This window comes from Haemaphysalis longicornis, unplaced genomic scaffold (assembly GCF_048455015.1).
Source record: "Haemaphysalis longicornis isolate Haplotype H1 unplaced genomic scaffold, Haemaphysalis longicornis Haplotype H1 scaffold_1, whole genome shotgun sequence".
Classification (NCBI taxonomy): domain Eukaryota; kingdom Metazoa; phylum Arthropoda; class Arachnida; order Ixodida; family Ixodidae; genus Haemaphysalis; species Haemaphysalis longicornis.
In genome coordinates this window covers 430,132,793-430,156,678 of record NW_027526203.1, presented here as the reverse complement: position 1 = coordinate 430,156,678, position 23,886 = coordinate 430,132,793, and the positions used below count along the sequence as shown (strand labels likewise).

Sequence of the window (23,886 nt, the reverse complement as noted above, 5' to 3'; positions counted from 1 at the left end):
GGAAACGCCACCTTGTTTGCGTGAAGTTATTTCGGTGCTGACATGTATTTTTTTATTTCGCCTTTGGTCTGCATTTCACCCTCTGAGAGAGCTTGAATGCGAACTCCAGCTTTGTGGCAGCGCCACTGTACGGAATTCAACGTTAGGAAAGAGAAATGGCAGGGAGCACAGAGCTCGTCCGGCCGCGCAGCCGATGTTTGGGAAAGGAGGCACTAAACATACCTCACGGCCTCAGCGCCTGGCGCGTTCATCATCATCATCATCATTACACCCGTACCACCCGTGCTTTGGGATGGCATTCTGGGATAAGAACCTTACGCCATGTTGGTAGTCACCGTCTGATACAAGTATTTACGTTTTGCGTGTAAATAAGCCCCCGAGAAATTGTTTCTGCCGCGCTTGAGCGTCGAGACCGCTTGCAAGGATGAGCCCTGCAGAAACGAAGAAAACCAAGCGACGAAAGAACAAGAGGGTGGCACCTTCTTCAGGAAAAGAGCAGCTCGAAGGCGTAGGCATGTCTTCAGGAGTTGGCAGTGTTAATCCTTGTATTGGCCAAAACGCAAAGGTACAGAATTCCCTCCATCTGGCTATTACCTTCTGTTGATCGTCATTTTGTCGTGTAACCCGGCTAGCGGTCACATCGACAAGTTGCCTGCGCTTCTCGGCGATCGGTTTTTGAATCGTATGAATTGCGAGAAATACGTTTCAGGGTGGGGAAAGAGGGCGCATGGATCCTTTAATTGCGGACCTTCGGGTGTGTTTTTAAAGCTTGTAGCTAAAGCACAGGCTGCGGGTACAACGCAGGTTAGTTTTTAAACTTGCGTGTTTGCGATGCTCGTCGTAGGAGTCATCTCCATCCGATGAGCGCGATTTCAAAGGCACACACGTTTCCGGTATGCCGCGTGAACCGTGCAGGGCAGGTTGTGTTTGATCCTTTGGTTGATCAACTTTGCCTAGGTCGTGCAAACAGTAACGGTTTCCTACTCTTGATCTTTGTAAGTCTGCTTTGATTATACAACCCGGTGAGCTCTCCCGGGCCATATGATGGTAGTCTGTGCACATGTCACGCCCACTGCGCCGGAGCTTTGCTAGAGTTGGGAATAATTTGCACAATAAATTTGCCTCTATCGCTCGTCTAGACCACAGTAGAGAGGTCTGTGTGCGCTGCTGGTTTAGCATGCAACTCGCATCAGGAACCCGCTACTGGAAATCTCGCGATCCTGTTACTTTAAAGCACTAACGTTCTCTTGGAAGCAAAAAACACTACTGCGTTAGGTATAAACCGCACGGATCCTGCATGGGAACTGTCTTATTCTACTCGGTTACGACATTTGTGCCATGCCTGTAGACTCCTAACATATTGTAAGCGAACTAGCGGGCATATCTGCTTGTAATGCGTGCCTGTTACATGCTTGGTCGTAAAAAGCTGACCATGTTTTGATTGCTTGCTTAAGGCTTCCTTTGTATAATTTTACCTTTGTATCGCCGAGTGGCTTGGGTGAAATATTGTGGAATCGCAGGTATTCCGCGTTATTAGATGTCCTTGTTGCCTTTGTACCTGTTTCGTGTGTTGTGTTTGAAGTTATGATACCGATCGGCGCACCCAATAAACTGTCTCCGCGGAGGAAAGAGGATTTCTCTGTTATTCTTGAGAGGCTGTGAAACAGGTTCGCTACTTAAAAAAAACAAAAAAAAAAACAGTACAGCTTGAGAGAGGCTCTTTATGGGATAGTGTTGCCTTTTTGTGTGTCTAACCTGGTACAACACAGAAGTCAATGTTTGAACGATGTAGAGCTATATTTAACAATACCTTAACGGTCAAGTAAAGGTGCAATCAGGTAACTCAAAACTGGGAATACCCTTAGCTGTTGGGGAGCCTGCACAAAAGTGCTCAGAGCTGCTTTTTTTCCTTTTCATTTTTGAAAGTATATATTGATGCAATCCTGTTTTACTGTTGATATTTAGCATAATAACACAAGGCTACCTCAGTGATTGTAAAGCTGTGATTGTGCATAAGCTGAACAAGTGTCAATTTTAGCAGGGTTTGCATTGAGTTCCTGCATTTTGTTCTTGGTTTCGCATTCTTGCATTGTACGAGCATGTGCATGCACTCGAGTGCTAAATTTACTGTCTGCAGTTGGCAGTGGCCCATAAGGGGTGTTCATTGTAAGGCAGAGTTTTAAGTGCTGAGTCTAAGACCTTTATGTCGCTTGCACAGCTCTACGATTAGGCAGAATGCATTTTCCCGAGAAGTTGAGAGACTCCAAAAGCTTGTGGCAGGGGGTTGTGTTTGCAGATGCTACTCGTCAGCAGGAAAGTTCATCGTATTTTAATGTGAAATTAAGGGTTGAGTAAATTGGTCCGTATTTTTTTGCTGAAGTGTGTTCACCGCAGGTTAACAAATTCTGGCTGTTATAAATTATTCCAAGGCCTCCAGTATGATATGCTTGTTGTTTGCTTCGGTAAATTGAACCCAAATTTGATGTGAATGTACTTTTTTTTTTCTTCTCAAATTTTCTTTGCATCTTTGTTTCCATAGTTCTGTTTCCATATTCTTGCGGCACAACAGTGCAATTTCGGTCACTTGTGGCCATGATTTCGGTGTGATTGTGGCAGCTGCAACAGTTGCACTGTTGCAGAGCCACATTGACATGGTTTCAGCTTGTCAGTCACGGGGTCACAATATTGCGGTAGTCAGCTTGTTTTGCAGAAAAGCCAGGTCATATATTTAAGGACGATGTCCTTGGGTACTGGAGACTGCAAACCTTGCAATCTGAAAGAAGCTAATTTTGGTTTTATTCACTATAAACGCACAAACATTGCAATGTATCTTGAGTTTTTAATTAGAATTGAACCTGTCACAGCTTTGTGCTCCATGAGCAACCTTGGCTGCTTCTGTGACAGAAATTGCATTGTTGTGGGCCATGGAGATGCAATAGCCAAGATCACTGCAATTCTTGTGGTGGTGGTTACTGTTACACCTAATTTCTCTAGCGCTGTTTGCTGTGTGTGAAACAGTGCTTGAGTACTTGTTAGTCGTAATGATTACTAGTGAAATTGCTGACGTTGCATTGTCTTCGTACGTGTATTCAAATCATTGTGTTTCAAGTCAAGTATTTTTTGTGCAGTCAGTAATAGCACATAAAGCTTTGCCTTGTTATTTTTAGTTTTGTCTTGGTGGCTCAAAACTGTGGTTGGCCCTGTGGCATTACGCAGTGTAAGCATGCCATGCTGTTCCTGATTGTGCAGTGCCATCCATCGTGCAGATTCCATTTGATTTCAAAGTTACGCCTGACTTCGCTGTTTGTCAATATTTTTTGTGGTCGACTAGTGCAGGTTGTTTGGGTCAGTTGTGGCAGAGCACGCAGCAGGGCCTTATACGGAGTCAGCATTGTAATTTGTTTGGCAAGATTTGGCAATTAACTTTATGATTTCGGTCACTGGTTTTAGTCAAGCCATTTCAAGTACTCTACTTGATTGCTCTGGGGAGAGGGAGAGAGAGAGAGAGGAAAAAAAAAAAACCCCCTCTTTAACAGTAAGCTGCACTTGAGGCTGCTGGGCTCAGGCACACACAATGAAACACATTGAAACATGTTCACTGTACCCTTCATTCACTAGGCCATAATAGCAGGCAGCTGCAGTAAAGGGCAAATGGCTATAAATAGGCTGCGGAAGGTTAGCACCAAAGCAGTAACTAGTGGCTGTGACGTTGCACGTTATTTGCCTCAGGTAGTGAGCTTTCAAGGATAAAATTAATGCATGGAGTCCTACTAAACTTATTGTGGAAAGCCGATATTGAAAAAATCTCAAATTTTAAACAAATGAAATAAAAGGCTGGCATGGCTGTGTCGTCAGGGGAGCGAAATGCAGTAAAGAATATGCAGTTTGTAGCTACTTCCCTGCTAATCCCGTATAATGTGAGCTGCAAGCAGAGATTTACATAAGCACGGTATTTGTTTGCAGGAGACCTCGGTACGTGACGCAAGTGTGTCAACGTCACCAGTATGTGGACCAAAAGAAAACCTGAGACCCTGCATTCTCTGCTCAAGAACGCACAACACAGCCCCTACTACAGGTTGGTTGGGGCACAGAAAGACTCTTCCAGGTGGTATTGGGTGAGAGTAAATACAAGGATGTATTTGTAAAGTTAATCATGCACACCACACTTGCTGCATGTTGGCTGCCTGTGCATTGTTCTCAAATACTTGTGTGGTTGCAGCCTTACCAGCAAGGATCGCAGTGGCAGATTGCAGAGCGGGGTGTGGTTGAATATTCTGATACAGTAAAATCACAAAATTTGAACTCAAGGTGGCCTGAAAGAATGTTTAAATTAGATGAAGTTCAAATTAGGGAATGATTAATTAAGGAAAAAAGTTTGCACGGACCATGTGGGCAATACAAATAACTGGATTAAAGTAAGCTTGGGTTAAGAGGGCTCACTGGTCTTTGAATTTAAAGAAGAATGCATCTTAAAAAAAATTGCCGTCTTCATTTGCCATCCTGACCGACTGAGCCATTGTCCCTGGGCCTCACCCTTCCCCACTCTGTCCTCTAACTCCCTTCTCTTCCCAAACCCTTTCACCGCAAGGTGTAAGCCAAGAGCAACATGGGAACAAAAACAAAACAAAAAAAAACATTCGATATATTCATGAAAATTGGCAGATGTATTGCAGCGGGCTGATCACAAATATTAAATACATTTTTATATAGAGCAAATGGTTCTCTCTAGATTGTTTTCTCTAGATTGTGGCTGCACAAAAATGATCATTTATTCAGTTTTTTTCTAAAAATTTGACTAAACTTTTGCGAGAAAGCATTGCATATATTTAACTTTTTGTTTATTATAAATTTATTCTAAACTTATTTCGCACGAATCAGCACTCTGTAACATACATCATAGATAGATACATACATAGCTCAGATATTAAACATTTCGCCAAAGACCCGTGAGTCCCCCTAACGAGGCAGCTATGTGTCACTTTCTGCCCCCGCTTCTGCTATCGTTGATAAAAATTTGAGCCTGCCCTTTCAGTGACAGCTACCGCATCATCAAAAGAAACCTCGCAAGGTGTGCATTGTTCTTATTTCAGTGGGTAGACACAGCTGTTACGAGATACCCAGTACCAGGAAGTGTAGCTGTTTTCTAAATAATTTTTGCTGGCACTGTGCACAAAGTTTACCCTCTTGAGAAACATAATTTCTTGTTTTTTCCTTTCCAAGTGCTTACCTTTTCTGTCTTAACCATTTCATATTGAAGTTAGGTTTATTAGAGTCACCAGGAACAACTGCTACAATGCATTCTTCCATGTGGAGATTTAGACTCGATTGAGATGAAAATGTTAGTGTTCTTGTGACTACAAAAAGTACAGACCATTGTCTTTTTGAAGTAGCTTTGTGGCTCTCTTAGGGCCCTAATGGCCGGTTAACCTTTGTCCAGTTAACCAAAGCGAGTTTGCCGTTGTCTTGAGGATTGAGTGCCAGGTTTTGAAAGTTTTATTGAAAAGAAACTGAAGAAATTACACATATCAGAAGTAATGATACCTATAGGTTTGGCGTGGGCTTCAAACTGTCTAGCCGCCTTAGTTTCCGTAGGTAAGAGTAGGCAACCATGATAAGCAACCATGTCATATGTTTCCAGAGGATATTGAATCGCCCACCCCGATGGATATGGGCATGCAATAATGCTAAAATTCAAAGTGGCACCACTGATATCATTGAAAAGTGATGTGTTTGTATCATAGGCATGCGCAGGGCTCTTGATTAGAGGGGGCAAAGTCTTACCGCAGCGCCCCCCCCCTCCAGCAACTCCCGACCTCTTCCCACGAAGGCCTAGAGGTCCGAACGCAGTGCAAAGACAAGTGATAGTTATCAAATTTTTATTTTGATGCGATGGAATTCTAACACATACAAAATATTTCTGAGCAGAAGTTTTTACTTTCATGTGTAACATCGGCTAGGTATGGGGCAAATTTGGCGCCCCCCCCCTAAGATGATTAAGGGGGGAGGCTGCTCCCCTCTCCCTGTGCTCATGCCTATGGTTGGTATCAAATTGCTGGTACAAATTATACTCTTATTTATTGCATTGCGTATAGTAGTGGAACTTGAGCTCGCCAAAAGAAACCAAACAATTTGCACACAGCTGGCTGGGCCTGAGCTGCGCTTAGGCTGGGCCAGGCATCAAAAGCCATGCAGTACTCAACGCTGGACCACTTGCAGGCAGCCGTTCAGCTTTCATGATCCCTTTTCATAGCTTCACCCTCTTCACAAATTGCAATTCACAGTTTGTGTTTTTATTGGTGCTGTCAGCCGTTCAGTGGTGCGAGTGGTGTGTGGACACCAGTTCGAATCATCGTTTCTGTGCCGAACAGGTTTACATTTTGATATGTTTTTGCTTGAGTTAACGTCGTGGGCTTTCAAAGAGAAGAACAGCAATAGAAGGCATACAAAACAGGCATCGTTTCTTCTGGAAGCAGTGCACAATGTCAGTATTGAAAAAGTTCTTGAATCTGTATAACGTTTACTGCCATTTTGATTACATGTCATGGTGGCCAACATGACATGTAAGCATGCAGAAAATATTGAATGCACCTAACTTCGCAATCTCTCTCTTTAAATATGTTGTCTAAGTAAGAAGGTGTGTCTGTGTGCACAAGGGAAACAAATACTGAAACGCATAATGGTTGTGTGCAAAGGTTCCATGCACTCTTTCATTTTCCAACTGAAGGGGATATCTATCATGCTGGGTGGGCTGTCATTTTAATCTGTGCCATGTGAATGTTATAGCCAGTATGCTTAGACTGGTGACTGTTTCAATCCTTTGTCATCTGTAATCTCTATCTCAGATTTGTTCCGTGGTGAGATGGAAAAACTAGGCCCAGTTTTAACTCTCAAGCTTGTGATCATTGAGAAGAAATTGTGAAACTTAAAGGCCAACTGCACTGAAATTTCACATCGGCCAAAGTCATTTTGATGTTACAGTACATGCCACCAAACCAACTGGGATATGTCTGGTAGCCCTGTTTAATGCCTTGTTAATCAGTTAGAATTGTATCAAATAGCTCCGTAGGACACGAAGCTGCGCCTGCCGGCGGATTGCGCAAACCGTTATGAAACGGAAGTGACATTCCAGCCGGCCTGCTCGATCCGCCGGCCAGCCAGGAGAACCGGTTGACCTCCGCTGGGTGTGCTTCTGGGTGGCTGTGCGCACGAAGCGTTGCGTGCAGGTTTGCTTCAGCCGGTTGCAGCATCACTTGAGCCTGGTTGTAATGGCCGCGCTCTGCTCAATTTCAGTTTCGAAATTGCTGATTTTTGCTGGTTATTTGTGCTGTGGATTCACATATTTCAGCTGTGATATTTTGTATCTTACTGTCTTTTTAGGCACAGTATGTGGAAATTGGGGTTTTCAAGAGGTCGAAATATTCAGTGCAATTGGCCTTTAAGTGTAGAAGGGCGTCGACTTCATGAAAATTAGTTTGTACTCCTCTTACACTTTACACTCTACCCTCACACTTTACCCCACAATCTGAAGGCAACACAACCTAGGCATGAGGAGGAGCGGTCTTTACTGCTCCCATCCTATTTACACCGTCTTTCCGCTCTAGAACATGTTGCCTAGCTGTCTGGCCCTAGGTGAACACTGGGAGCGGAAAGAGAGGGTGTTATGACGCTCATCAGTTACTATAGGGTCCTTTAGCAAACTTTAATGGGAACATAAAGCATGTGGCAAAGACATTTCTTCAGCCAGCCAGTTGGTTCAGCCAAAAGTTTAACATTGTCTATTTTCTTGGAATTTAATAAGCTGACATTTTTGTAGCGTAAGCTACACTGGCCCAGGTTGAGCACTTTCGCATGTGCCGTCAAGGGCCGTTCTGCGCAAGCGCAAGGAGCATTGAATTGGTTTGGATCGGATTGGCTTGTATTGGCTTGGCTTGGATTAAATTGGTTTGTGTTGGATTGAAATCCGTAGAGAATTGGGTCTGCACATTTGCCGGTCTGCGCATTCCAGAGGAGTGACGTCATAACTGCGGCAGGCGCACTGGCGCCGGCGCGTGCCTAGCTGTGCGCCTCTGTTGCACAGTAGCCAGGTGTGACGCTGCGCCGGAGCCACTTGATAGTTGTTTCGTGTGGCTCCTGGAGAGTCGTGCTGCGCATGCGCGAGTTGTGACTGGATTGGATTGGATTGGATTATACTGGATTGGAAATCGTTTTAGCAGCAGTAGGCATGATAATCAGCTAATCCTAGACAACCAGGAAACCTAAGAATAACCAGCTGAACCTTAGTTCACGCAACGTATATCCTGGCATAGCTGAACTAAGCCACTGCTATTTTTTTTCATCTGTTCACTTTCAACACAGCTTTTTGCATTATATTATGCATTAAATTGTGTCATAGATGATACATCATCCATATGGGACAGTTCATTCTCGGTTGCAGCAGAGGAGGTGTTCAATAGCTTTGGTCAGGGTGTCAAAACGAAACAAAAACCGGAAACGAAAAACAACAACAACAACAACAAAAAACGATATTTCTGGTCATAACAAAAATGCAGTGATGTTATTATTTCGTTCAGGAGCGAAACCAAAAATATTTCGTTTCGGTTTGAGTGGCACTTTCAGGTATATTTCAGGATTCATTTCAATTTTCATTTAGCGAGGTAGGAGATCGCCGTCAATTCGCTAGCATAAAATCGTCTTTCGTCTTGTGGTACCCTTTTGCCGTCAATTCGCTAGCATAAAATCGTCTTTCGTCTTGTGGTACCCTCCTTGCTTCGGCAGGCTTGCAGCCTGCTTCCATACTCTGTCCTTTATTTATTTATTTATTTATTTATTTATTAATTTGCCTGAATAAAATACCCACGTTAGCCCTATGCCACTGTTTAGGGGGTGTGATACATAAATAACAAGAAAAAATACGATGTGTGGTTTGAACACCAGCATACACGACTAGCAGCGCAAACAGCAGATTGCAGCCGCACACTCAGTGCAAACAGCTACAAGTCATGCTGCGCTTGTACGCAAGTGCTCCCAGAGTGCTGCGGAAAATATTTCATTGGGGTCGGAAAGAACAGGGTAGGGCAAGGCATTCCTATCTATAATAGTTTTTAGAAAGTGACGCTTGGAATGTGGATGCACGCCACGAATATTCACCAATTTTCATGCTGTCATCCCTTCGTCTGGATGCAAACGGAGGGTGGGGAGCTGTGCCATCAAAAGCTGTGGGTGGGCAGCTGTGTCATCAAAAGCTATAGGATAAGGAGTGTAAGTGTCCTCGGATTTTGTTGTGTGCCGTTGAAGTATTTAAGAAATATTTTTACAAAAAATAATTATGCTATTCATCTTTATTAAAAATTTTTAGCGCGCAAACATGAACCGTTACGAACCACCATTTTTTTTCGTTTCGGAGCTGAAACGGAACGGAAATTTTATTTAGGGAACGAAACAGACACCGGAACAAAGAAAGTTTCATTCTGACACCCTGGCTTTGGTACAAACTGACATAATAAAGCAACAAAGTAGTCTGTGCATGACGTATCTACTGTGTGGAGCCAATCACAGTACTGTGACTCGCTGGCAACAGCATAGCTTGCACGGTGCCTTTAAATATCGAAGAGGAGAGGAAAGAGAGAAGAAAAGAGATTAGAAAGTGTTAAGAAGTGTATTTTATTTGTAAAAGCATTAAAATGTGACCGCAATCATACAGAGACATTAGGCACTAGCACTCATCGTTTATGGCCTGCGGGTGGCTTGGTCAGTCTACTGTTCCTCTTCCAGATCACAGAATCTAATTTTTTTTTTTCTGACACTTGGAAAGAATGCTTATTCAAGGGCTTTCTTGCATAAAGAGAGAAGCACCAGTAAAAATTGATGGCAATGACGTTTTATTTTTTGGGGGTTCTGAGACTTGCCTTTGTCGATTTTCCTTCATCAGTAAATCGGTCCCATCACTCCTTGTGCTCTTCCTCTGTCTCCAATAGCCATTGTTTGGAAATCAATGAGAACTAAGCAGGACTCACTTAAGACAAATTGAAGCCCACTTCCAGCTTAAATCTCCACCTTAGCCCACTTAAAAGGGGGGCACAGAGGGTAGACTTGGGCACAGAATTCTGGCAGAATGTTGCAGGGCCATAGTTTGCCATGTGTCTATTTGCTACTTTAGGTGGGCACACACTTTGCACTTGTTCAGCAGTAGTTGTATGTCTACAACTACGTAAGCATTTTCTTCTGCGACCTGTGCACAAAATACAAGACAAGGGGATGGGGCACGTTCAGCCTGATGGCCACTGTGCATGAAGACAGAATGGCAGGTGGGCTAGATGGCTAAATTTGGTAGTTGGCATGGCTTTTCCCTTTGGGCAAACTCTTCCCTAAGGGATGAGAGCGTTGGCCAGAGTTCTTTGGTGTATACCAGCTGCAAAATTCCGCTTTGGAATCCAGGCCCTGCTTTGCTCCCTGGACCCTTCGTAGCCTCCCTTCGTAGAAACGAAAAGCAATCGTAATGGTGTGTCGTTTAGGGTATGAAAATTGAGCATTGTTAGATTATTTACTCTGTTGTCTATCTTGATTTTCAAATGAAGAGAGAAGCAGATGCGAGTAGCTGAGTACTACTTGAACTTTCTTTCGACAAGTTGTAGGCTATTTTGGTTGCCCCTGTTTGCCCCCTGGGTAGGGGAACTAACCAGGGCCGCTTTTTGATACACGGGACCTAATGAGAGTTTTGCAACCCTGTGTACTTAATACTGTGAGTGTGAGCTGCCTCATGCGCACCTGTGGCCGTGTAACGAGCCTGCTACTAGTGTATTTCGCAGCTCATATGTTGCCTGCAACGTTCAACCACATGTTCACTTTGAAGCCATGGCTTGATAAACAATGAACCTTTTCCAGTAGTGTAGCCCTCTTGCGGTGGCCGCCCGAGCTACACTTGGGGGATTATAGAATAACACACCCTCTTTTTTTCCGCCTGCCCTGTGCAGTTGAAGAAGCCGTCCCAGGCGCCACGCATGGTTTTGGTGGAAGAGAAATTTGATAGCAGCCGTAGCGCCTATCTGTCGGTCGGAGGAGCACATTAGCTGGCTCGGTGTTCGCAACTGGCTAATCCAATATGGCGTCCTTTTGTTTACATTTTCCCCCCCAATAATGGCGGATCGGTCACTGGTAGCGAGAGTAGCACATGCACAGAGTGCTACTGGAAAAAGGTCCATTTACCAAATAGCAAAAATAAGTCTGTCATAGGGTTAATTTAATCCAGTGACTGGAGTGTCCAAGATTGAAAATTTTCTTTTAGGGATTACCCAGTGGGCTTTTGAGGATTTAAAGTTTCTGTTCAGTTTTGGCAACAATAACCTTTGGAGTAGGTTTTTTGTTTCTGTTTGACACCCCGGTACATGTGTGTGTTTACCACGGCATCTGTTTACTTGTTAATAAATTGTTGTTGCAGCTTTTATCGGGACAATTTACCACAGCATTGTTGAAAGGCTTGCTTAAATTTTCTATAATAGTCATCGCCATTGGGTCTACTTTATGTGTAATAATTGTTCATGCATTTTTCTTTTGTTTAGATGGAGAGCACGGCAAAAATTCCGGAGACATTTTTGGACCGGTATGAGGTTTTCCCCACTTCAAGCAATAGCTGTGTGTCGTATGGGAATCGATTTCACATGGTGAGTTTCGTGTTTCAGGAGGCTGCGTGGGACAACCTGCCACCAGACATGCTTTGCCCATCGGATGCGATTTTTAGTGATGACGTAAGTGCAGAACATCGGAGGACAGATGGAGTGTTTTTACTATAGAAAAAGTTCCCTAATGATGCATCTTTTTTTTTTTGCAGTTTTATATTTAAGCTAGCAAAATATTTTGCTACCGTGCACCATTGCTCATGTTTGGTAGTTATAAATGTCTGGCTGTTTTGCAGAAACGGGAGATGTGGTATATAAATTTAAAGCCTTGTGCGCACATGGCAATAAGACGTGGGCAAAAATTAAAGGGCATTTTAATTTGCTCCACAGGATCTCGGCTATCTATATTTTCTCATTTTCTAATGACTAAGTCACTTGCCCGAGGTTTTCCCTTGCCCTATTAAGTATTTACCTGAGCATTGGTCTGCCCTAAGTGGTTTTTTGAAGCTGTTGGCTGAATTTAGGAATTTCTATTTGAACCATCTTAGTGAACTTCTCAACTACCTAGTTGTAAAGGTTACCAGTGGCTTTTGCAGCCTGCAAATAATTTATTGTAAAATAGATATTTTAATGTGGAGGTTAGTTTCTTGAAACCTGTCAGAAATGTGGGTCATATTCTAAAGCTGTTCTTTAATTTTCCCTCTAGATTGATCTGTCGTCTGCATTGCGAGATGGAACCTTCCCCAAGGAGTTGCTCAGTTTTGCCGATGATTGTGGGTCCCCACTGTGCGTCTGTGAACGCTATTCCAGCTGGAAGTGAGAAGCTTTCCTGTTATTATTTAGCATGTTGCATGTGGGCTTTTATACGCAAAGCAGCAAATGCTCTAGCTTAATCCCTTAAAGGGCTACTGAGGTGCTCTTTCTCACACGAACTCCAGTGTCCCAATTTTTATTGCAAAACTTTGCGTATTAAGCAAGCAAGAAATCGCGTGACTGCTGGTACCGCCCATTAGCTTTTGGGCCGAGCACATGAGACTTCACCTGTGCCATTTTATGCAATTGGGCGCTTCCTACAAAGAAAAACAGAATTCTGAGTTTGAAAAATACGTATTATAGGAGGTCTTTGACTTTCTGTTGGATTGCATCACTTTGATGCAGAAGTGCACTTAGCAAAGAAATCGCCGCTTTGCGACATTCCAAAAATTGCATCATTCCTAATGTCATTTTTGCCCATGTGGCGGGAAACCTCATAGTTGGCCGTTATAGATTTTTTTTGTAGAAAACATGCTTTGCTGCCAGATAGGAGTCGAGTGAGTTACCGAATACCAGTTATTTTAAAGAAAAATAACATATTTCCACTTCAGTATCCCTTTAAAAGGACATAAAAGTTGAAAAAATAAGTTGGTCTAGATTGGTAGATTACTGTGCCGAGAAAACAAATATACTAGTTTCGCGAATAAGTCTAAAGCAGGTTGAGAAACAGCAGAGACAAAAAGAAGCATCAACACCACCTTGCATTTTTGACCAGCCGATCACAACAGATGCCAAAAGCAAGACAAACGAAAAAGTTCAGGGAAAATTTTTATTGCTGATAAACGAGGTTGAAGCTTGAAGTAATAAAGCAAATCGATGCTTGCAACCATGCTGTAGCTCCCCATGGTGCTTTCAGCCCGGTGCTGTACTTTTGTGTCTGATCACTTTAGGCTTGCAGCCTTCAGCTAGAGCCACACAAACTACTAGTGCCTACTTCAATAGTGCTTTGAATGGCAGTGGTAGCGTAGGAGGGAAGTTGGACAAGAATGGTCTGATAGACTACAGATGTGATGTGCAGGGTATGGCCAACTTGGTCGTGTGGAAAATAGGTGAAAGAAAAGTGTGATAAGTTGAATTGTGCAAAAGGTTAATCAACCAAAATTTGAAAAGACAGAGCAGTGTGCGAAAAAGGTATGTGCACCTAAAAGAAAAGTGAAGAACTTTTAGGGCTTCAAGAAATGTTGATCGTCAGGGAATACACATTATGTAGTTCCTGTGAACGAAGTACTTTTGCAGTACCTGCTATAGAAGCGGCACGGTATCAATCATCATCATCATCAGCAGCAGCGTATTTATGACCACTGCAGCACAAAGGCCTCCGCCGTAGACTAATCTTCCAACCACTCTTATCTTGTGATGCCTAAATTCATTCTTTTCCCCCGAGTTTTCTTATTTAATTAGCCTTTGAGTTAATGGATTTTTCTTAATTGTAGTCCCATCTATCGAGAACAACTCTGTTACCCAGATGGTCTGCTGGTTATCAGTTCTTAACAGTACTTGCCCAGGCAAAGTCCACAGCTATGATATCTTTTAGCCGAGTTTCATCTGATCCAAGGCACTCATTTCCTATCCTTAAAATGACAAAAAAGGGTGGGCAACTTTTTATTTTAACTGAAAGCACGAGTTTCATAGCTCTCCTGGCTTTTGTACAACGGCCACTGATGACTGGTTTAACGAGAAATAAATTATGTAGGCTGGCACTTCTTTCTGCTATTTCCCTTCTATTTGTTATATGAAATCCAAGGCACGTCACAAAGTGCCCAGAGTAAGCCTGAGCCCAACTTTGCTCGATCGTTGCCATCTTCCAGAAAGCCTGTTTTCAGTGGCTTTTACTTGCATCACAAGGATTGAAATGTTATGAGGGTAGCATTGTGGGCACATTGGTAATCTGTGAGTACGTTTTTATTAAAAAAAGACAGAGATGAGATAAAGAACAGACATACATTGTGCAAAGCTCCGCTATGTGTGTGTAATTTTTCTCTCATCTGTGTCTCTTTTTGCAAAATCATACTCAAGTTAAAGATTGAAAGCCAGTGGGAAAATGTCTTTTTTAAGCCATCCTGGTATGGCACTGTCCAGGCTAAGTTTATCACCAAGCCTTGCCCCTGTATGTCACCTGTGCAAGAATATGCAGCTGCCTGGAGTAAAGTGTAGAAAATAGATGCACGAAATCGGTCAGCAGTAAAATTTGTGGCCATCATGTCCTGATGGCTAGCCTGGTCACTTTTGCCGCTGGCTGTTGCATATACACACATACATGTGCTCGTATGTAGGTACGGTAGGCTTTTGCATTCACCTGCGAGCACATTTTCACTGTGCTTGTGCTGCAAGGTTGAATATTTTGACTAAATCAAAACTGAAACAAAGCTGACCACCTGTGGTGATTCATCTTATGTCGCAATGTTTGCTAGCGGAGCTTTTGGTCACGTGTGACGTGTTCGCTGAGGTGGAACCCCCCTGTACGAGCGTGTTGTGTGTTGAAATTTTGGCGCACGGTAAAGTGACACTGAAGTCAATTTGTCAAGCTCCCATTTTTGCTTGCACTGTGTAGACTGGCTCAAATTAACACATTTTTCATCGTTTATTTGGTTGACAAGTCGGTAATTATTTTATCAAGCTCGAAAGAAGAAAAGCTACGATGCGCGGTCTGCGGTGGCTGCACCAACTAAACGCTGTGACAACGGGAGGAGGTGCACCGTGATTAGAAGATGCCCACGATTAGCATTCAAACAAGTTTCGGTTTTGGTTGTGTAAAACAACATGCTTGACATCCGACATTATCTGATGGGCATTCTCGATATCTCAGTAATCGTCATACTGCGCTTCTGCCATGTTGTCGGCTGTAAAATGCCTAAGATAAGCCCCCAGGACGGCTTGGCATCGTAGCAACCACTAGCCGAGGCCTACGCAGTGGATGAACGCCCTCCGCGTCACTGCAGGCACTCAAATGCCATGCGCTTTTCCCCCATATCTGGAGCTTGCCTCACTCATGCCTGTATCGTAAAAAGCGTGTTTGCACCAGGCCAAGAGTCTGCTGATTCTGGCTTGTGCCCACTGCCCGCAAGCAGTCGGTGCTTATGGCAACGGCACGCCAACGAGAACTCGCTAGAGGTTCAGTGTCAGCCTGCGTGCGTTCTGCGAACTCGTTCCTGGAGCAGTGAACGTTACGGCCCAGAAATGGTGAATTCAGTATAGAAAACATCGGCCAAAAACGAAAAAATCAACTTACAATAAAAAGTACCCTCGGGGATTCGAACTTGCAACTTGCAAAACAACATGCCCAGTGCTCCAGACCACTCGGCATGGGCCAGCGCTGCCGGCATTGGAAATATGAGGTATACAATGTATAACCAGTTTACACTTTTATTTAGTTTTAGCATTTCAAGCAGCTTAGGTGACTATTTGCTATATAGCGCTCGTGCACTAAGCGTCCCCCAAATTTCTGCAATATCTCACGTCTAGCAATTGCATTTCTTAGACGGAAAAGCGTTCGCAGATGTGTAGTCGGGCTGCTGACCGCTGTGCTCGTTCACCCAGCGCAAAAAAGTGCTTCCTGCTCCCTAGTTTTACGCTGTATGGTAAAAGTTCCAGTTGATTTCATTTCCTTAGTACCTACATTGACTTCGCTGACTCTTCTCCCGCCTTCAAGTGGCCTTAGATTTTCCTACTAGCGTACCAGTCAGCGAAGCGTCGCATGCGCGCTTGTGCAGCGCTTGTGTGGAGCGACCTTGACTTGGAGCTAGATACAGTGTACAAACTGCCGAACTAAAGAAACTCACATTCTTGCATTCACAAAAATGTCGTGGCTTAGTTTCAACTGAGTGAACGAATTGTGATGACCAGTTGGCGGCCGGCGTACTTAAACGCTGTACCATAAACGCTGGGCCGACTGACTCTGTCGGAAGGTCGGCGAGCCGTGCAGTAGTGCAGTCAAGCCAAGTCATCTCCTGATGTCACGCGAAGATGTCTTAATAAATGGACGAGGATACAGAGAGGAGGACAGCATTTTCGAATTGATTTTTCTACTAAATAAATTCGCGTAAACGCACTCGGAAACATGGCCTATGGACTCCAGACTTCAATTTGCGCTAGTAATCCCGCAATGTTTACAAATCACTTCAGTGTCCCTTTAAAGATCCCCAGGTGGTCAACATTAATCTGGAGCCCTCCACTACGGTGTGCCTCATATCCCATGTGTAGCTTCGGGGCGTTAAACTCCCACCTGACAAAAAACTGTGCGTGCAGGGCGCTGGACCCAGAGGCGGACCAGCAGGAGCTGCTGTGCTGGCAGGTGGTGAAGCAGGCGCTGCACCGCAAGTACCAGCGGGCGGGCCTGGACCTGGGAGGGGCCGCGGCTGGGGGCGGCCCCTTGCGCCAGCCCGAGCAGCAGCCACAGCCGCCATCGGACGCCGAGGTGCGCGCCATGGTGTCGCGCCTGCGCCGCCGGGACCCCCAGCACCTGCTGCAGTGCCTCAAGTACCAGGCGCAGCTGTTTGTGGTGGAGTCGCGCCTGCGCATGCTGCGCCAGCTGGTGGCAGGGCCCCGCCTGGAGGACGCGCTCGTGGCCGAGTACGCCAAGCTGCGGCTCGCCTGGGAGGAGCTCGACCCCCTGCTCGAGGAACTGGTACTGTCACTGCTGCTGCAAGAGGGGGGGAGGGGGCTTGTTAGGTTTTCTTCTTTTAAATACGCACAGGTGGGTCATGGGGTACGAAAAGAAAGAAGTGTGGTGGCGTATTAAATTGGGAGTGGGATCGGTACGGTCCCACACCTAATTTGAATACGCACACCCCAAATGGCTTCATTTTTGTGGGCTTGTTATTTGTCTTTGGTGTCACTCGACTGAATGTCACTGTAGTGGCTGGGTGATAGACGAATGATATAGATGTTTGGGCTGTGGGAAGCACTCATTTAAGATTTGTGGCGCTGGCCACTCGTTACGGGACTACAGACTACAATAGCAGCCTAGTAGACTTTGCATAACCTTGACAAGTGTGCATTTTGTTAGAAGAGGAAGCATCTGTACAAGAAATGCAATTGTCTTCTTTATGATCTGTTAAGTATGCTAATTATTATGAAAAGTAATTATGGGCATATGTATTTATTGCAGTGTTTGGGTTGCAATGAGAGAGAACTGGGGTGTTGTGTGATTGATTTAAGGTTATCAAATCAGTGTACATATACCACAAGACCTTTTTGTGCCCCTACCTTCTCCGAGACCAGCATCTATGCTGGAAAGATGCCTTCAATGCTGGTTATAAAGGGGTTGAGTGGGATGCTATGAAGATTGGGTTGAGGATTCTACTCACTCTTTGGATGTTCTTATCCGGGACGCGTGTTGTTTGTACTCAAATGTCACAGCAACGACGTTGTAGGCTATGACATTGCACCCTGTCGTAGAGCATTGGATGAAGTGCACGAGGAAGAGAAATGTGGTGGGGGGGGGGATACGCTGTTGAAGTGAAGTTTGTGTGTGGGCGAAAAGTAGTAGCAGTGTGTAGACATAGTACCGAAGGTACAAACATTGCAGAGTGTATGCCTTGAAGGAACAATGTGTCCTATATAGTCCAAGGCAAAATGGTAGTGTAGTTTGGTGGTTTATATTGGTTGTAGGTGGTTGTGTCTTCGGTTGGTTCATAATTGAGGGCGAGCGTTGAACATGAGACAGCGGGCAGACATAAGAGAAGGCAACATCGGCACCAGGGACTGGGTGTACAGATGCCCCACCTGCCAGTCAGGTGAACCAATTGAGCATGAGGTTGGGGTGTGCATTCGCAGAGCCATGGTTGACAGTGGTTTTACAGCTTGACACCCGGGTTGCCAGGTGTCTCGCTTGGCTGGCTGGTAAACACTTGGCGCGCGAGGGTTGGCATGTGGTGGCATGAGACAACACTGCCTTACTGTGTCCTAAAGACAGTTGTGTTGGGTTAACGAAGACCGTTGCGACACTGAAAGCGTGGGATCAATAGATCAGCACACTGTGGCAGGGGATGGCATGGAATGAAATCTTGTGTGACCATGTTGCCTACGGGGGGGGGCAGATGAGCCTACACTGTGATGGTTCTGCTGGGATATAATACCGCCCTTAGCACGGTGGGTGGCTAAGTACGGGGTGCATGTATCTGTCCCTTCAAAATATGATGAGGCTTAGTTAGAGCTCCAGGAGTCTGACTAGGAAATGAAAACCTTGGCAGGCAGGTATGGAGACCCGGATGTTGATGTGGTGACGAAAAAAAGGCCAGTGCGTTGGAGTTTATGAGCGCCTGGCCTGAAAGTCTCAGACTACCAGCTGTGTTACCTGTTGCGACGTTCAGTAGTGGGTACATTTTGCTATTGACTGCGAAAAGCAACAGGATTGGGCATAAGTGGTCCCAAAGAGACTGCGGGGGTAGATGTAGCCTATTTGGGAGCCAGCACAGGTGAAGCAGGGATATTGCCTTTTCGAGACACTTTTAATGCATCCTTCAGGATCATTGGGGTACGGCAGGATTGCATGGCTTGGCACCGACACAGAGCTGAGCTGAGGTCCTTTTTAGAGTGCAGACATTAGAGGGTGATTCCACGAGAGAACGAACTAGTGAGTACATGTGCATTTTTTGTTTTTACAGACGATAGTCTTTCTTGGGTTACTTGAACAGGAAAATTTTAGATGCGACTGCATCTCATTCACTCGCCTTGTCCCTCCATACCGGCGTTGTTGTCCGTCCACACCCCTCCCCCTACACTATAAAAAAAAAAATAATAGTTAACGGTGCCCGGTTTCGATCCCACGACCCTGTGGGCAAAACGCGAGGTACACGGTGCTCTTCCCACTGTGCCACAAAACCGAGACAGAATCAAATGCTACGAACGCGCCTTATATCCTTGACTCATTCAAACTACGTCAAGATGCTACTGATACAACGCATGATGGGGCAATGATTAACACTTGCAATAAAAGAAAAGAAGCTCCCACTTACAGCAACAATGATGGAGTAAAGGTCGTTGCGACAGAGAAGCCCCAAGCATACCACTTAGAGAGATTGACCAAGATTGGCCAATAAAACATAATAATAATCATAAAACATAATAATGATACGCGTTCCCGACACGTTTCACGCGATTTCAGAATCAATCCAACGGAAACACCAAGTGAACCCCACGATGCGTCGCATCTACACAGGGTTCCCCTCGCGGGGAGGTGGGCGCAATTTTGGTCTGTCTGTCTGTATGTATGTCTATCTGTCACTCGATTCAGCCAGCGGGCCAAAGTGAAACAGGTGCTGCGCAATGGACTTCTACAGTTAAACCTCGATATAACGAAGTCGTACTTGGGGGTGGAAATTTCGTTAAATCGAGGTTTCAATTTTTAGTTCATTTAACCAGTTATTGAGGTTTCAAAACCTTGCCCATTGCCCAGAAACAACTGCTATGTAGTTACCTCTCCTCTTAAAGGGAAATTTGTACTAAAGCTGGCCGTGAAAATTATGTGAAGTAAGAGTTTCAACACTTAGGCAATGGAATTTGGATAGCCGACGGTAGTTCATGTGTCGAAGAGTTTCAACACTTAGGCAATGGAATTTGGATAGCCGACGGTAGTTCATGTGTCGTCGTAAAACCGGTGCTTTTTGCGCAGCGCCTCATTAAATATGATAGCAGACTAGGTTTCCACTTCTTTTTTTCATTTCCGTCACTACTAAACGCCGCTGTTAGTCAATTGAACCCACGTCCATGCCCCATGAACTTCACCCCGGCGAGGTGCTGGTTCGAAGTTACGCCTCTTTTCGTCCGTTCAGTGGTAGGCTTAGGCGCGGCATTGAGGAGTGCGGCAGGCAAACAGCGGAAGGGTGCTATGAAACTTTCGAAAGACTTTTTTCACGTACAATTTACAAAGGCTCTGCAGTATGGACACGTGATGCAACCACGACACTCTGGATAAAGCCATGATTGCGAGTTGAGCGGAGTACACGCGGACCGCTTCCCTGTGTGGAGCAGCGCTTACGTGCTCCCGCTAAAGCGGAAAGCTTGCACTAAATATCTTCCGGCCAAATTCGACTAAGCAATTACTTTTATGCCTACTGAGCCCTAAAGAAACCGATTTACTGGTGAAACGAAGATGACCACGTTCAAAGAGAGCAATTTATTATTGCCACCAGCACTCGATGTTCAAGCCGTAGTGAAGAAGTCCGTAAGCAATGCTTGGCGTTTCTTGACCAGGGTGGGCTTTACGTTTTGCTTGTATGCTGACAGCGCTAACAAGGCTTGCTCTTAAACGTTTGCGTGCGCCTGCGTGCCTCCGCGGAACGTCGACGGCATCCATCACTTCGGTGGCTGTCGGTCTACCATCGGTATCACCGACACTTCCTCAGGCTCTTGTTTGGAACACTTTTCTTTCCCTTGAGTGCTCATGCTGCTTACAAGACTCACCTAATGATTAATGTGGTTATCAGCGAGCACAACCTAGAGCAGCAGCACCGTGAGCAAAGACGCGTAGAAAAAAAGCTTGAAGTAGGCTTCGGCAGCCTATGCATAGAGGGCGCTGGCGTAGGCAATGATGGAGACGTCAAAATGGTTGCCGCACTATTAAACCGTCTATGACCCGTAACGGTTTTAGCAGCTTCTTTCGTCGCTATTAATTTTTGACAACCCCAGATTTCACCACTTTTCTTTCATTTTAGCCTTTTAAGAGTTAGTGCGAGTACTGAATGTTTTCAATGTAGGCTCTGAGAGGCAAATAAAACGTGCCTCGACCGGAATTTCGTTCTTCCTTTCCTGCCGTGACTTCGTTAAATCTGAAGCGCCGCACGAAATTGCTTCGTAAAACTGAGATAAAAATACATGCATTTGGCAAAATTTTGATAGAAAACTTGAAAAAATTCGTTATATCGCAAATTTCGTTAAATCGAGGTTCGTTATATCGAGGTTCAACTGTATACCCTCAGGCAAATCTAAACGTCTAAATCCGGTGGCAGTGTTCTTACTTGTCAACATCGTTGAACAAGAACAAAACATTATGCAAATGGGAGGCAGAATATCAATACACAAGGGATATTTGCAGTGTTCCTTTATGGATGCTTGATTTTTGCGATAGCAAATGAAATACTATGCCCACTGCAGAAAAAAAAATTCACTCCACCTGCTGTCGCCCGTGCCACTGTAACTTCTGGCGGCATTTTAAGACATCAAACAGCAGCCGCTGCGAAAGGTTCCACTATATAGGTTCCACGTTCCGCTTGGAACACACGTGAGGTAAGGAGATGTGGTTCTATAAAACGTTGAATAGGGCGCCTCGATTCACGCGCATCTCCACCGTACGGCAGCGCTGGAATAGAGGCACCCGGCCTGGAGCAGTAGAACGCGGTAAATTTAAATTGACCTGAGCAAACCTCTAGCGTGTTCATCTTTGGAGGAGTGCGACGGGAGAGGAACAGCATGAGAGGTAAGCAGGAAAGTGAAGGGCGGCATTTACTTGGCGAATGTCGGCGAAAGACTTTCATCTTTCGTCGACATTTGCAACGAAAGGAGCAGATACGCGGCCATTTTTTTCTTCATATTTTTATGAGTTTTGTGCAAGCCAGAAGATAGCTTAAAACTGCAATCCATTTTCCTTTGGCGTGCGTACTTTGGCAGAAAAAAATTTGCAAAGGTGGCGCGGGTGATGAGCAATTTTCAGCGGCTGCAGTTTTTGTAGCGTAAGCTACACTGGCTGAGGTTGAGCAGTTTCGCGTGGACCTTGAAGGGCTGTTGTGTGCAAGTGCGAGGAGCATTGGATTGGATTGGCTTGGCTTGGATTGGATTAAATTGGATTGTATCGGATTCCAATCCAGTTGGAGTACGGGTGTTCAGAGAATTGGGTCTGCGCATTCCCCGGTCTACACATTCCAGAAGAGTGATGTCATAGCCGCGGCAGACGCACTGGCGCCGGCGTGTGCCCAGCTGTGCGCCTCCCTTGCAGAGTAGCCAAGTCTGACGCTGCGCCGGAGCAGCTTGATAGCCGTTTCGCGTGGCTCCTGGAGAGCCGTGCTGCGCATGCGCGAGGAGCAGTGACCGGACCGGGCTGGGATTGGAAATCATTTTAGCAGCAGTAAGCATGATAATCAGCTAATCCTAGACAACCAGGAAATCTAAGAATAACCAGCTGAACCTTGGCTCATGCGACGTATATCCTGGCATAGCCGAGCTAAGCCACTGCTAATTTTTTCCAATTTTGGGGTTTCGCGCACGACAAGCTTTTATCGTTCTGACTAAAACATGTTTGAAAACAAAAACTACACCAAAATGACAAACTGTTCAAGACAACATTTTTTTTGTGCCGCGAACAAAAAAAATTAGAAAAAAAATGTGAAATCGGGCCAGATGCTAGTTTGTTGCTTACTTTGAGGCCCCCTACCTCCGTATCTGCAAATGTGACCAACCTGTAAATGATAGGTAATGTCGACCAGATGTATCTGTAAAACATTGCTTGTCTAGATAAAATATAAATGTGTGAAAAAAAGATTGACTGCTGCGCTTTTTTTCGGTACATACAAACTGATGCAACATCTCTTTTAAGCAGTATTGTTGGCCCTCTTGAGGAGTCTCGTTTCCCCAATTTTGAAGAAAATCGAGACAGGCTTTATTTTTTATTTTGATTTTTAAAGTTGCACATTTTTAAAAAAAGCGCAGCAGTCAATCTTTTTTGCGTACATTTATATTTTATCTAGACGAGCAATATTTTACAGATACGTTTGCAAACATCTGGTCGACATTACCTATGACTTACAGGTTGGTCACATTTGCAGATGCGGAGGTAGGGGACCTCAAAGTAAGCGACAAACTAGCACCTGGCCTGATTTCACAATTCTTTTCTAATTTTTTTTGTTCACAGCAGAATGAAAAAGTTGTTTTGACCTGTTCGTCATTTTGGTGTAGTTTTTGTTTTCAAACATGTTTTAGTCAGAGTGATCAAAATGTGCTGCCCGCGAAACCCTAAAGTTGGAAAAAACTGCAGCCACCGAAAATTACGCGTCACCCGCACCACCTTTGCAAATTTCTTTCTGGTGACGTGCGCACGCTAGAGGAAAACGAATTGCAGTTTTAAGCTATTCTCTGGCTTGCGCGTAACTCATAAAAATATGGGGGAAAAAAATGCACGTGTAGACTCTACTTTGTTCTCTTGGTCAGCTGTATCGATCACTGCACAGATCCGTGTGCACCATTTTCAACAGCCAGCATTGCTTACTCTGCTCTGCTGACAACACACACACCATAGCGGGAAAGCGTATTTTTGCAGCCCTTAATGTTTTTTGTAGTTGCTGGCTCTTTTTACAGCCCTTCAGTGCTGACAGCTTTTTCTGGTAGGGCTGATGACAGCCTTTCAGCAAGAAAAATCCTTTACTTTTGCTTTTTCCATGTTTGATTCCAAAATAACTTCCTCTGTGCTTGTCTCGTATGCATGGAACGGACAGTTACTGGCTGAGCTTGAGCTTCTGCTTCCACATTCATG

The 23,886-nt window shown here is 44.7% G+C and overlaps 1 protein-coding gene across 4 annotated transcripts in view; it reads left to right on the top strand.

Moving 5' to 3' along the window:
* Window positions 1-272: 272 nt before the first annotated feature.
* LOC144155709 (uncharacterized) overlaps window positions 273-23,886 on the top strand; it is a 104,232-nt gene continuing 80,618 nt past the window's right edge. For 2 of the 4 annotated variants that reach the window (XM_077687322.1, XM_077687321.1), the window contains exons 1-6: window positions 275-565; window positions 3,964-4,075; window positions 11,556-11,596; window positions 11,676-11,741; window positions 12,319-12,428; window positions 16,671-17,049. In XM_077687322.1, the coding sequence (XP_077543448.1) occupies window positions 425-565; window positions 3,964-4,075; window positions 11,556-11,596; window positions 11,676-11,741; window positions 12,319-12,428; window positions 16,671-17,049 (849 nt within the window). In that variant the 5' untranslated portion in view covers window positions 275-424. Of the gene's footprint in view, window positions 566-3,963; window positions 4,076-11,555; window positions 11,597-11,675; window positions 11,742-12,318; window positions 12,429-16,670; window positions 17,050-23,886 lie in introns of all 4 variants that reach the window. The other 2 variants (XM_077687323.1, XM_077687324.1) reach the window with 2 other exon arrangements.